Source organism: Pseudorasbora parva, chromosome 3 (genome assembly GCF_024679245.1).
Source record: "Pseudorasbora parva isolate DD20220531a chromosome 3, ASM2467924v1, whole genome shotgun sequence".
In the NCBI taxonomy this organism is placed as follows: Eukaryota; Metazoa; Chordata; class Actinopteri; order Cypriniformes; family Gobionidae; genus Pseudorasbora; species Pseudorasbora parva.
Window position 1 is genome coordinate 62,460,110 of NC_090174.1, and position 13,519 is coordinate 62,473,628.

A 13,519-nucleotide genomic window follows, 5' to 3' on the forward strand; every position below is an offset into this window, starting at 1 on the left:
TGAAACGTTTTATTATTATTAAATAGTTTTTATTGGTTTTTCATACTGATACATTTTGACACAGCGCCTTGATCCATATATAAGGCGCTCCGGATTATAAGGCGCACTGTGGTTTTTTGAGAAAATTAAAGGCTTTTAAGTGCGCTTTATAGTGCGGGAAAATATGGTATTTTGCTCACTGACAGCTTCTTGACCACATCCATCATCAAGACACAATGACACTAATATTTGATTGTGTATACGAACAATCTTACACACGTGATGTCTAACTTAAAAAAATTAATGAGGAGGAGGAGGGTTGTGAATGACGTCTCTGGTCGCTAATGACCCGAGGTATGCATTTAAGGGTTAAAAGTGTCCTGACCTCGGAGAATGTTTTCTCTATTCACGCAATGTTCTCACCTTTTTTACCCCTCACCCGTTTGCATCCCTGTGACTTTAAATTTTCTATAATAATCCGTCCTGCTTTGCTGCTCCCTGCAGGAGAAACTAAACCAGCTGGCCAGAGACAATGAGGAGCTGAAGACGGAGGTGCAGGAGCTCCTGAACAGCTCCGTACTGAACACCTCACAGAGAGACGAGGGTGAGTCTCGTGTTACTCTGACGTGATGTAATGAACCACTGTGATGTTTTACCACAGTGGCTTTACTGATTTATTACTCTACTTCTGTTTAAAGGTGATGGGTTGGAAAGTCACTCGCTCGAAGAGAGCTTCCAGAAATCACATATTGTCATTCCAGAAGAGTTTGAGAGCAGAGAAGAAATGGTGAGTTCATTAAAATGTGCAACAACTGAATGGACTTCAGTGACATTGGATGTGAAGATTTACAGGCAAAATAGACTTCCTGGACTTATTGTGATTGATTTGTCTATGGAAGCTTGTTTTCGTCACAGTGTAAAACTATTTAAAAGATAATTGTGATTTTTTTTTTCTTATCTCAGAATTGCGAGATTATAAAGTCGGAATTGCGAGATTTAAAGTCGGAATTGCGAGATTTAAAGTGGGAATTGAGAGATATAAAGTTGGAATTGCGAGATTTAAAGTCGGAATTGCGAGATTTAAAGTCGGAATTGCGAGATTTAAAGTGGGAATTGAGAGATATAAAGTCGGAATTGCGAGATTTAAAGTGGGAATTGGGATATATAAAGTCGGTATTGTGAGAAGTCGGAATTGCGAGATTTAAAGTTGGAATTGCGAGATATAAAGTCGGAATTGCGAGATATAAAGTCGGAATTGCGAGATATAAAGTCGGAATTGCGAGATATAAAGTCGGAATTGCGAGATATAAAGTCGGAATTGCGAGATATAAAGTCGGAATTGCGAGATATAAAGTCGGAATTGCGAGATATAAAGTCGGAATTGGGATATATAAAGTCGGAATTGAGAGATATAAAGTCGGAATTGAGAGATATAAAGTCGGAATTGCGAGATTTAAAGTCGGAATTGCGAGATTTAACGTTGGAATTGCGAGATTTAACGTCGGAATTGCGAGATTTAAAGTCGGAATTGCGAGATTTAACGTCGGAATTGAGAGAAGTCTGAATTGAGAGATATAAAGTCGGAATGGTTAGAAGTCGGAATTGCGAGATTTAAAGTTGGAATTGCGAGATTTAAAGTCGGAATTGGGATATATAAAGTCGGAATTGGGATATATAAAGTAGGAATTGAGAGATATAAAGTCGGAATTGAGAGAAGTCGGAATTGAGAGATATAAAGTCGGTATTGTGAGAAGTCGGAATTGCGAGATTTAAAGTTGGAATTGCGAGATTTAAAGTCGGAATTGGGATATATAAAGTCGGAATTGAGAGATATAAAGTTGGAATTGCGAGATTTAAAGTCGGAATTGCGAGATTTAAAGTCGGAATTGCGAGATTTAACGTCGGAATTGCGAGATTTAACGTCGGAATTGCGAGATTTAACGTCGGAATTGCGAGATTTAACGTCGGAATTGTGATACAAATTCGCAGTTACCTTTTTTACTGTTTAATCTGTGGTGAAAAGTCCGGAAACAAGCTTATATATTCATCAGTGGACATCTGAATTTGGAAAAAATAATAAATACTACTAATAGCAATATTTTTTTACATATTAATTAAAAACATAGCTTACTTTTCATGAACCAATCATGTTCAGGAGCATAAACTCAAGCTCCTCCCAACATTTTCTCCTCATTAAATATTTAAATCTTGATGGTTGCAGGTGGAGTTTATTCATTCCGCCCTGTCCCGTCTGGAGGATGAGAAAGATGAGATGAGCCGCCGGTTCGAGGAGGAGAGGAGGCTTCATCACTCCACCCGGCAGCAGATGGCGGCTATGAGCCAGGAGCATCATCTTCATCATCATCATCATCAGAGCACATGTGCAGAGACAGGTGCGGCTTCATTATGAGCTCAAAAAACATTCAACGCACTGAGGTCCCCTGGACTTCTACACACTTTTGTGCAGACTCTTTTACATGTTTGGTTTTAAGAACTTTTCAAAACTAAAAATCCACATTCAAATGCAAAAATGGTCGAATTTTAGGTGTGCGTCAGGCAGCCTGTTGCATTTTAATTTTTATTTGCTTTACTAGTTGTTAGGTTTTTTCCCATTTTCATGTTTTTAAATGCAAAAAGTACTCTTATGTATTAAACTGTACATAAATGCCTTCATCTTTATTATTGTTAGTGCATTTAAAAATATATATATTTGATTTATAAATGTTAGTTTAAACATAATGCACCTTTTTAACTCACTATCATGACATCGCTTTCAATAAACAATTTAATGCGGTGCATTGATATTTTATATATAATATTGATAAAGAGATACAAATATTTGTATCTCATTGTGCCCTCTTGGGGCCCCAGAGACGAGCCAAAATCGTCCCCCTCCAACTGAAATTATGCCTTTTCAATTTTTATATAATTTGAATATTAGTAATATTTAAGTAATTAAAAATACAGTAAAAATGTTAAATAATATTGCAGTCTAAAATAACAGTTTTCTATGTGAATATATAGTAAACGTGTAATTTATTTCTGTGATCAAAGCTGAATTTATCATCATTACTCCTGTCTTCAGTGTCACATGATCCTTCACTAATCATTCTCATATGAGGATCTGATGCTCAAGAAACATTTATGATTGTTATTAATGTGGCGCTTCAAATTTTTCTAGATTTTTACGATTTAACGATTACTACTGTTTTTGCTGCACTGCTGATTTTGGTGTGTGTGTGTGTGTGTGTGTGTGTGTGTGTGTGTGTGTGTGTGTGTGTGTGTGTGTGTGTGTGTGTGTGTGTGTGTGTGTGTGTGTGTGTGTGTGTGTGTGTAGGAGGCGCTGACGGGGTTCCGGTGGAGGTGCATGAGGCTCTGCGTGTTGCTATGGACAAACTACAGGAACGTTTCACAAAGCTCATGCAGGAGAAAGTGGACCTGAGGGAGAGATTGGAGGAGCTGGAGCACCGCTGCATTCAGCTGTCAGGAGAAACCGACACAATCGGTGAGATGCTGCCACACACACACTGTCAGCACATCTGATGCGTGTCAAAATGCATAATGTTTAATTTATTTTTAACATGCACTATATTGCCAAAAGTATTGCGATGCCCCTCTAAATCACTGAGTTCAGGTGTTCAATCACTTCATGGCCACAGGTGTATAAATCAAGCTCTCGGCCTGCAGACGCTTCTACACACATTAGTGAAAGAATGGGTCGCTCTCAGGAGCTCAGTGAACTCAAGCGTGGGGCCGTGATAGGTCGCCACCTGTGCAATAAGTCCATTCCTGACATTTCCTCACTACTAAATATTCCACGCTCAACTGTTAATGGGATTATAACAAAGTGGAAGCGATTGGGAAAAACAGCAACTCAGCCACGAAGTGTTAAATCCCAAAGCGGGGTCAGCGCATGCTGAGGGTCACAGTGCGCAGAAAACGCTAACTTTCTGCAGAGTCAACAGCTCCAGACTTCCAAACTTCTGTGGCCTTCAGATGAGCTCAAGAACAGCGTAGAGAGCTTCATGCAATGGGTTTCCATGACCAAGCAGCTCATCCAAGCCTTACATCACCAAGAGCAATGCAAAGCGTGGGATGCAGTGGAGTAAAGCAGCCGACATGGATGAGGAGTTTGGTGTGGAGGAACTGGACTGGCCTGCACAGAGTCCTGAGCTCAACCTGATAGAACAGCTTTGGGATGAATTAGAGCGGAGACTGAAAGCCAGGCCTTCTCGTCCAACATCAGTGCCTGACCTCACAAATGAGCTTCTAGAAGAATGGGCAAAAATCCCCATAAACACACTCCTAAACCTTGAGGAAAGCCTTCCCAGAAGAGCTGAAGCCGTTAGAGCTGCAAAGAGTGGGCCGACTCCATTTTAAACCCTACGGATTAAGAATTGGAAGATATTGTGCATGGAAAGGTCGTCCCAAAACTGTTGGCAATATAGTATAGCTCAATAAAGATCTTTACAAATGTGTTGTTTGTGAATTTTTTATTTTGTGTAGGTGAATACATCGCACTGTATCAGAACCAGAGAGCCATCATGAAACAAAGACACTTCGAGAAGGAGCAATACATCAACATGCTGGCCAAAGACAAGGAGGAGATGAAGGTACGAGGAGCTGCTCTGTGATGGTGGGACGTTTGCGGCGTGATGTTGACACGTGTGTGTGTGTGTGTGTGTGTGTGTGTGTGTGTGTGTGTGTGTGTGTGTGTGTGTGTGTGTGTGTGTGTGTGTGTGTGTGTGTGTGTTGTTTAGGTGAAGTTAGCTGAGCTGCAGGACCTGGTCATGCGTTTGGTGGGGGAGCGTAACGAGTGGTACAGCAGATACATGAGCGCCGTCAGTAACCCCGACCTCCTGCCGTCTGAAGGAGAACAGCTCCATCCTGCTGACGGACACATGGACATCAGCAGTGTGGATAGTCCAGGTATAACGCCAAATTAAAGGGATAGTTCACCCAAAAATGAAAATTGTCATCATTTACTCACCTTTCTTCTGCTGAACACAAAAGAAGATATTTGGAAAAATGTTTGTAACCAAGCAGATAGAGTGATCATTCACTACCATAGTATTTTGTCCCCTACTATGGTAGTGAAATTTTTATTTTATTTTTTACTTTATTATCATTAAAATAATATTATTATTATTTGTGTATTATTATTATTAGGACCCACAAATATTTTCCCATTGCATCATTATACATTATATTACACATTTTATATATATATATATATATATATATATATATATATATATATATATATATATATATATATATATATATATATATATATATAGTCAACATTAGACACTTGATTAGTTATTTTTTACGATGCCTTTATGACATTTTTTTGGATCTTTTAAGTTTGAGAGGAAAAATTTACTTTAAAGGGGTGGTTCCGTGTTTTTTTTGCTAGGCTTGGTTGTGTTTATGGGTTGCAGTATAACATGTCTTAATACTTTTTCTTTTTTAAAACACCATATTGTTCTTCTATTCTCCCTTTATTCCACACCGCTGTCTGTGCTTTGAACGGCTCGTTTGCTTCCTGCTTCTATGAAGCCCCTCCCTCTGAAAAACACAATGGTCTTAGATTGGTCAGATGGCCAAATGTAGTTTCCTGTATTTTTATTGGCTGAAGCACAGGTTAAAGTCACGCCCCTTCCCATTACGGGCAAAAGTCACATCTGTGGAGACTAGCGAGGGTTTATGATGTCACTAACCCAGGAAGAAGCTCGCTGTAGTCCAAAGCGGCCATTTTTGTAGGCAATAAACTGCTGTAACTTTAAAAGACAATATCTCCGTTTGCAGTGAACTTTCTGCGCTGTAACTTTGCAGAGACTGTTTATGCTCAAGCAGCGACATTACACACTAACTAAAGTTACAAAAAGAGAAATCGCATACAGCCACCCCTTTAAATGGAGGGACAGAAATCCCTCAGGCTTCATAAAGTATATCTTCATTTGTGTTTGGAAGTTAAACAAAAAACGACATGATGGTACCTTATAAATAGGGCCGACTACAGCAAGTTGAGCCTTACATAAAACAACTCTATATCGCCAATCATATAGTTTCCATTAACGATACATATCGTCAAATTTTTATATTGCGTAATATCGTTACACACGTAATGTTTACTCAAAATCAGCTTTATTTCTATACCGCTTTATAGATTAAGATTGTCTTAAAGCAGCTCTATCATGACTTCATTAAATAATAAATGATTAAATTTTGATTTTAGGATCAACTGTCCCTTTAAATGCAAATTCTTTTTAGCAAGTCACTAAAAAAAGTATTCGTTCTTGAATCATAAATGAAGCATCTCAAATTCTTTGAATCTTTGCAAGGATGTCATTCTAGCTCGAATTGAATCTACAAAGATTTTTTGCATATTTACTTAATCTCATGAGTTCTGTGTCAGTGTAAAGGCCTTTGCACACTGAGTCCGATATTTTCACATGCGTTGTTTTTTTTTTGTGTATTCGTGATCCGAAAAATTCGTCACGCACAGAGACCTTGCACACTGAGTCCAATGCGTATTAATGAATGCGTTACGGGGAAAAAAAACGCAAAACAATACAAAATTACGTCTTCAAGTATTGAGGATGATTTTTTTTGTCCTTTCTCTTTCTTAAAAAGAGACAAAGAAAGAGGAGTTATTGTGTCCATCCACTCCTGCGGTCGCGTAGAGATGAGCTGCTGGATTATCCTGACCGATTCAAAGCTTACTTTAGTGTCAGTGGCTCAGTTTGATGCTTTGCTAGCGATACTGGAGCCACAGATTTCCGTGAATCAATTGATCCCGAACAGAGACTGGCAGTATATGTCTAAGGTATGGATCCGTGCATACACACATGCAGTTTACAGGGACTTAGTGTGCTAATTATAGCTGTGATATAATAATATCTGTAGTATTTTTGATACAGTAATATGTATGGTGGCTCTGAGTTGTCAAAACGTCTCTCAAAATGAGTGTTTACGGATGCCTAAACACAGGAAATCGATCCTTTTCCATGTTTTTTTTTTTGGCGGACGAAAGTTTCGGAGACAGTGTGCAAGCGTGATTGACATAACGTGAGGTCGAATTTATTTTTTGACGTGCAAAAATGTTGCATGCGAATGTCGGACTCAGTGTGCAAAGGCCTTTAGGCTAAAATCTTCCCTGTTTCCACAGCCGTTCTGGACATGAGCGCAGCGGTGGATGCGTCTTCATCGGCTCAGTCCAGCACAGATCCTGAAATTCGCTCCCAAAATTCGGAGAGGCCCGGATCTGCACCGGACCCGTCCCTGAGGCCCAGAGAAGATGGCACGGCCCGTCAGATCATGCAGCTTTTACAAGAGATCCAGAATCCTCAGGCCAGACCTGCTCCTTTTTTGGGAGAAAATCCCTGTATCCCGTTCTTCTACCGGCCGGATGAACACGACGAGGTCAAGATTCTGGTTGTCTAAAAGTGTGTGTGTGTGTGTGTGTGATGGGGCGAATCTGAATCATTTTGGCGACATGGACACGTGGGTTTGTTTCTCTGGTTTCTACAGAGAAATTTGATTCTTCCGAAGCTCTTTATTTGGTTTGTGTGTAAACCAGTTAATCCATAAGAATATCAGTTCTCGCTGCTCTTACCCTGATCGATCTGTCCCATTAGTTCACTAAATATAGTGCAATAGACAGACATGTTTCATATCGGTAAGACTGAACTCGTTACGTGATATGATTAGAGCAGGTCTGGACTAAAGATGAAGTGTTTCTGAAAGAATCATGTTATGTTGGGCGGAGTATCGAGAAGGTAACGTAATGGAAAGTCAGCGGCGTCTAATCTGACGGCAAGTTATGTTTCGTTGGCCATCATTGGGGTTTGTTGAAAGATGTAATTATAATTTTTTCCCCACGAACACATTGGTTATTTTTTTCCTGACTGCGTGACGTTGAAGATTGTTTGCGGCGAACTCCATGACGCCGTCGGCTGAGAGTTCAAAATGGCGTTCGTCGATGTTGAGTGAATGATTCAATGAGTGCAAGTGTACAGAAACGATTTGTAATAGTCCCTCCGTTTACGTGATCAACGCTAAACAATGTCCTCCACCGTCAGAGACTTTCAAGAGCGTTATGGGTGTTTGTCAGATGGATTTGACGACACTTTCTATGAAGCAATGCAGTTTATTACGTTCCTTTCATGGCTACACCTTTAAAGAGTGTAATGCGTATGCCTGTTTTAAATAAATTAAAGGGTTAGTTCACCCAAAAATAAAAATTGTGTGATTAATTCCTCCTGTGGTTGGCCAGCCGTCAGACCTCCGCTCATCTTCACACACAGATGAAGATATTAGTGTTGAAATCCGATGGCTCAGAAAGGCCTTCATTGACACCAATGTCATTTCCTCTCTCAAGACCCATAAAGGCACTAAAGACGTCGTTACAAAGCCCATCTCACTACAGCGGCTCTACAATCATTGATGAAGAGGCCAGAATAGAGTTAGTGCGCAAAAAACTAAATAACGACTTATATAGTAAAACTTTGGAGCTTACTGAATCAGTGAATCGATTCATGATTCGCGTGTCAAATCACTTGACTTTGGTGATCCGAATCATGAATCGATTCACTGAGTCATAACGGTTCGAAGCTTTGTTTTGTAATCGGCCATCACTATATAAGTTGTTATTTAGTGTTTTTTGCGCACTAACTCTATTCTGGCCTCTTCATAAAATGATTGTAGAGCCGCTGTAGTGAGATGGGCTTTGTAACGACGTCTTTAGTGCCTTTATGGGTCTTGAGAGAGGAAATGACATTGGTGTCAATGAAGGCCTTTCTGAGCCATCGGATTTCAACACTAATATCTTCATCTGTGTGTGAAGATGAACGGAGGACTGACGGCTGGCCAACCACAGGAGGAATTAATCACACAATTTACAATACAGGCTGAACTAACCCTTTAAGCTCTTTAGAAGTATGTGCATATCAAGCTTTCAGGTATTTACAAAAACACAACTAGAATGCGTTGTATTTACACACAGGCTTCATAGAAAGTGTTGCATATCTATATTCACCTAATGTGAGCCGGTTATAACTGGAAAGGTTTTTGACCCTAATGCACTTTTATTAGTCGCATCTGTAAACGTCAAGCTTATGCATTTATATCTGCGTCCTCGTGTATGAATATATTTTCCAGTGATTATTTTAGGGCGTGGGCTTTAATCAGATATTTTCCGATGGTTTTGCAGACGCCGCACCCTGAGCTTGTTGATGTAACAGATGTGTAAATAGTGTAACTGTGTATCATACTGTATATTCATGGAGGGAGAAGGATGCTTGCGTTTGCCTTGTGGGAAGGAAGGATGTTTGGTTTCGTACTATGGCTGAACTAAAGGAGAAATCTATTTATTTGGGATAATCGATTACACACTAATCTGTTTTAATTTCGACTGATGGAACACAATGAAGGATTAATGAGATGTGGTGATTTTCCTCCTAAATAAACCTTGATTGAGAAAAACTAAACCTGTGTCTGACGTTAATGATTTGGGAATTAAATTTGATTTCACACTCTTTTTAAGACTTTTACACTGCAAAAAATGCTTTTCTTGTTATTTTTGTCTCGTTTCTTGTCAAAATATCTATAAATTCTTACATTAAGAAACATTTACTAGACAAATAAAAATTACTGTCTTGTTTTGGGCAAAAATAGCTCAAAATGAAGAGAGTTTTGCTTAAAATAAGATAAATAATCTGCCAGTGGGGTGAGAAATCATTTTGTTTTCTGTTTGAATTAAGATTGTTTTTTAGTTACCCAATTGGTAGATTAGTTATCTTATTTTAAGCAAAAACTCTCTTCATTTTGAGCTATTTTTGCCTAAAGCAAGACAATTACAGTTGCTTGTCCAGTAAATACTTCTTGTTTTAAGAATTTTTAGATGTGTGGACTAGAAACAAGACAAAAATACTGAGTAAGAAAAGCATTTTTTGCAGTGAAGTCTGGATGACAGCCGAAATTAACCCGCAGTCCAGGGTCTGGAAGTTCGGTCTGGACTTGATCCGTTGTGGATCAACTATGCTCGAACCGGAGCTGTCTAGACCAATCAGATTGCGAGGGCGGCTTTATACGGTGATTGACAGATGAACAAGAGTAACGTTAGCATCCACGTCACCAAAGAGCGCTTGGGTTGAAGTTTTTAAGTAAACGGAGAACTTATCAGTATTGATTATTAATAATGTTCATTATTCATTAATATATTTCTCTCAGATGATGATCGTGTCGCTGCTCTGATTGGTTGTAGGTCTATCCAGTTGAGTGCAGAGGCATTTTCTTTCCTGGTTGGGTTGAAAAATCCCACAATCACAGCCCAATGGAGCACAGACTCATATTCTGACAAGGCACTATTTGTGATTTTAATATGATTTTTAGATTAATTAACTGTTAATCTAAACAGATTTTTAGATTAATCTAACTGTTAACCCCCCCCCCTTTGAGAATAGACATATAAATGTCCTATCCAAACTTAAATGGCTGCAATTCAAGAATGCATTGGAATATAAACCTCAGTTTGGTCTTTTTTTTTTAAAGAAAACAATTGCGATTTAACAAGCGATTCAAAATATGAAAGTATGAAAAAGTTATGAAAGTTTAAATTAACTGTAAATGAAAATGACTGTACTATATATTTTTAAATAGAATATATATTTTACAAAAAAAAATGTACTATAAAATCAAATCTAACCAAGTTGTGTTCCAAATTTGAAGTTATCACAAAAATTGAAGTTTCCATGAGATTTTGTTTTGCTGCAGTACCAAAAACCGCCACCAGGTGTCATCCACATTCCATTGATTGTTTTGTTTTTTGTGTTTTTTTTTAAATGCATTTTCCTGTAAATTTCTGTCCAAATATCACTTCCATCACAAAACAGTCGTCAAATAGGGAACCTTGAGACTCTGACCTTTCCAAAGATGTTATTTATCAGCAAATAAGCACTTCTAGGATATACTCAAACTCGCTTCATGGATTGTGAAGTTCAGACTCTAAGCTTTCAAATGCAACAATTTGTGTTGATCAAGGCAGTAGTTTTAAAAGAAATATGCTTATATTTTTCATAGCAAGGTGGAGCCCAGTGGCGGCTACTCAGTTGATCAAAATGGTTACATTCTTTAAAAATTGTTCTTCCACATTCAGTGGTGGTTTGGTAAATGACGTTTTTGGGGGGTCATAATTATGCCTTCATTTTGACTTTTAGTCTCTTATTTATGACAGTCACATTTTAAGATCTCTATCAACTTCGTCATTATGCCTTTTTAATCTCAGCATTTTGACCATAATTATGATTTACCAAAGTATTCTTTGGCCAAAATGGGACGGCATGTCATATCATATTCAACTCGATATGCCAAAACATATTTTAAGAGTTTGGACCATTTGAAGACAAGAAAAACAGCACAAAAGCAAGGTTTTGGTACACTGAACTTTAATGATGACTAACTGGTCTGAGCAGAGGATACGTTACACACACTCACTCATCCATTCATTCGTTCACACGTTACACACTCAGTATTGTTACAGCTTTCTGTCCAAACGCAGAAAGAGGCCCGGTTTATTCCTCTAGACTCACACTTTGCACATAATCATAAGCTTAATGTAAATAAATCACTTATCCATAATAATTGAATATTCAATAATCATACATGTGGACTACACTAGTCACAATTTGCATAAATGCACCACAAAGATACGCGACACACTCAAGATACAGTATGCCCATGACAGACATTTGAACTCTTAAATAACAGTAAATCTTTTCTCATTAGTGGGTTTTACTAAGACTCGGAGTGGATTCGGGGAAGGTTTGGACAGAAACGGCACAGACGGTCTGGTCATGCCACACAACGTCAACTATCAGCAACAGGGGCTTTTTATCTTTATCATCATCATCATCATTATTATAATAATTATTATTACAACATACAACAGAATTACGAAATACAGTCCACTGGTGTGGAAGGTTGCGCTCATATGTTCAACCAAACAAACTAATAATGATTTCTATGCATAGACCAGCAGTGATTTTTGCTTTCATAATGAACACTGAAGTACAGACAGGAAAATCAGACTTGTGCATAATTTCAATGCACAACCAGTTTGGGCCACACACAGGAAAAAAATGTTTTTCATGCCGTATAATATCTCAGCAAAATCAATTTTTTAGCCAAGGAGAAACTGTCACGTTGATTTAAAATTGCTAAAAAATATTTTACAGCACCTGAAATCATATGTGGATGTGTTTTCGAGCTAGTTATTAATTCGAGCTAGTAATTTCTGCAGTATATAATATGTACACTATGCGCACATTGTTGCGTATTACTGTTTAGCATTGAATAGTGCACTTTCACATGCTATTTGTTAAAAATAGTAAGCAGTATACACTGGACAGCAAGTATTCAATTCCAAACAGTGTGTGTGGAAAACCTTCCTGACATGACGGATGGTATCGGTCCTTATAGAGACACTCAACAGTCTTTAGTATTACAGTCTTGACTTCTTTATGAAATGATTCAAACACACAAGAACATCTGTTCACCCTAAAACTGCACTATTAACCCAGACATCAGCACGGTCTCGGCTGACACTATGGTGATGTCCGGGATGTTTTTAATGACATGCATGTAGATACGGCCGCCGCCGATTATATTGCACTCTCAAATTGAATCCAGCCCCACTAAATGTTCAGATTTCACTAAGTGAAGGAATGATTTCTGTGCACGATCATGAAGGGTGAACACTCGTCCTCCTCGTACCGGAAAGCCTTACGCCATCACAACAAAAAAACGATTAAAAATTGAACATTTCCTGATCATTTCCTCACCACCATCTCATCCAAGATGTTCATGTCTTTCTTTAGTCAGTCGAAAATATTTTTTAGTTTTTTGAGGAAAACATTCCAGGATTTTTCTCCACATAATGGACATCAATGGGAACCAACGGTTGAAGGTCCAAATCAATGCAGTTTCAGAGGAAGAGCTTCAGAGACTCTGATGATCCCAGAGGAATAGAGTCTGATCCAGACAAACCATCTCACATCTACTAAACAAATAAACATTTATATACTTTTTAACCTAAAATGCTCCTCTTGCTCTTATGTAATCACGCCGGAAAGGTCACGTGACGTCCAAGCGAATGTGCGATGATTCATACAAAAGCCCTTTAAAAAACAACTCCATCTTCAACTTCAAAATCATCCGACGTCGTTGTTTAACCTTTTTTTGTTAAAGGATGTTTTTATTAGTCTTCACAGGAGCGATTTGTAAACTCAGGGGCGGTACTTCCGCCTACATCACGTGACCTTTTCAATGTGATTACGCAATCTGTGGCCGTCGAAGAGCAGCGGAAGATGTGCAATTTAGGTTAAAAAGTATATAAATGCTTATTTGTTTAGTAAATGTCCGATGGTTTTTCTGGATCAGACTCTATTCCTCTGGGATCATCAGAGTCTCTGAAGCTCTTCCTCTGAAACTGCATTGATTTGGACCTTCAACCGTTGGTTCCCATTGAAGTCCATTA

The 13,519-nt window shown here is 38.5% G+C and overlaps 1 protein-coding gene across 14 annotated transcripts in view; it reads left to right on the plus strand.

Annotated features, from left to right (window-relative positions):
• golga2 (golgin A2) overlaps positions 1-9,473 on the plus strand; it is a 71,367-nt gene extending 61,894 nt beyond the window's left edge. For all 14 annotated transcript variants that reach the window (XM_067439735.1, XM_067439736.1, XM_067439742.1 and 11 more), the window contains 7 exons: positions 484-583; positions 678-766; positions 2,201-2,372; positions 3,317-3,484; positions 4,486-4,592; positions 4,740-4,908; positions 7,154-9,473. In XM_067439735.1, the coding sequence (XP_067295836.1) occupies positions 484-583; positions 678-766; positions 2,201-2,372; positions 3,317-3,484; positions 4,486-4,592; positions 4,740-4,908; positions 7,154-7,428 (1,080 nt within the window). In that variant the 3' untranslated portion in view covers positions 7,429-9,473. The remainder of the gene's footprint in view (positions 1-483; positions 584-677; positions 767-2,200; positions 2,373-3,316; positions 3,485-4,485; positions 4,593-4,739; positions 4,909-7,153) is intronic.
• Positions 9,474-13,519: the final 4,046 nt, after the last annotated feature.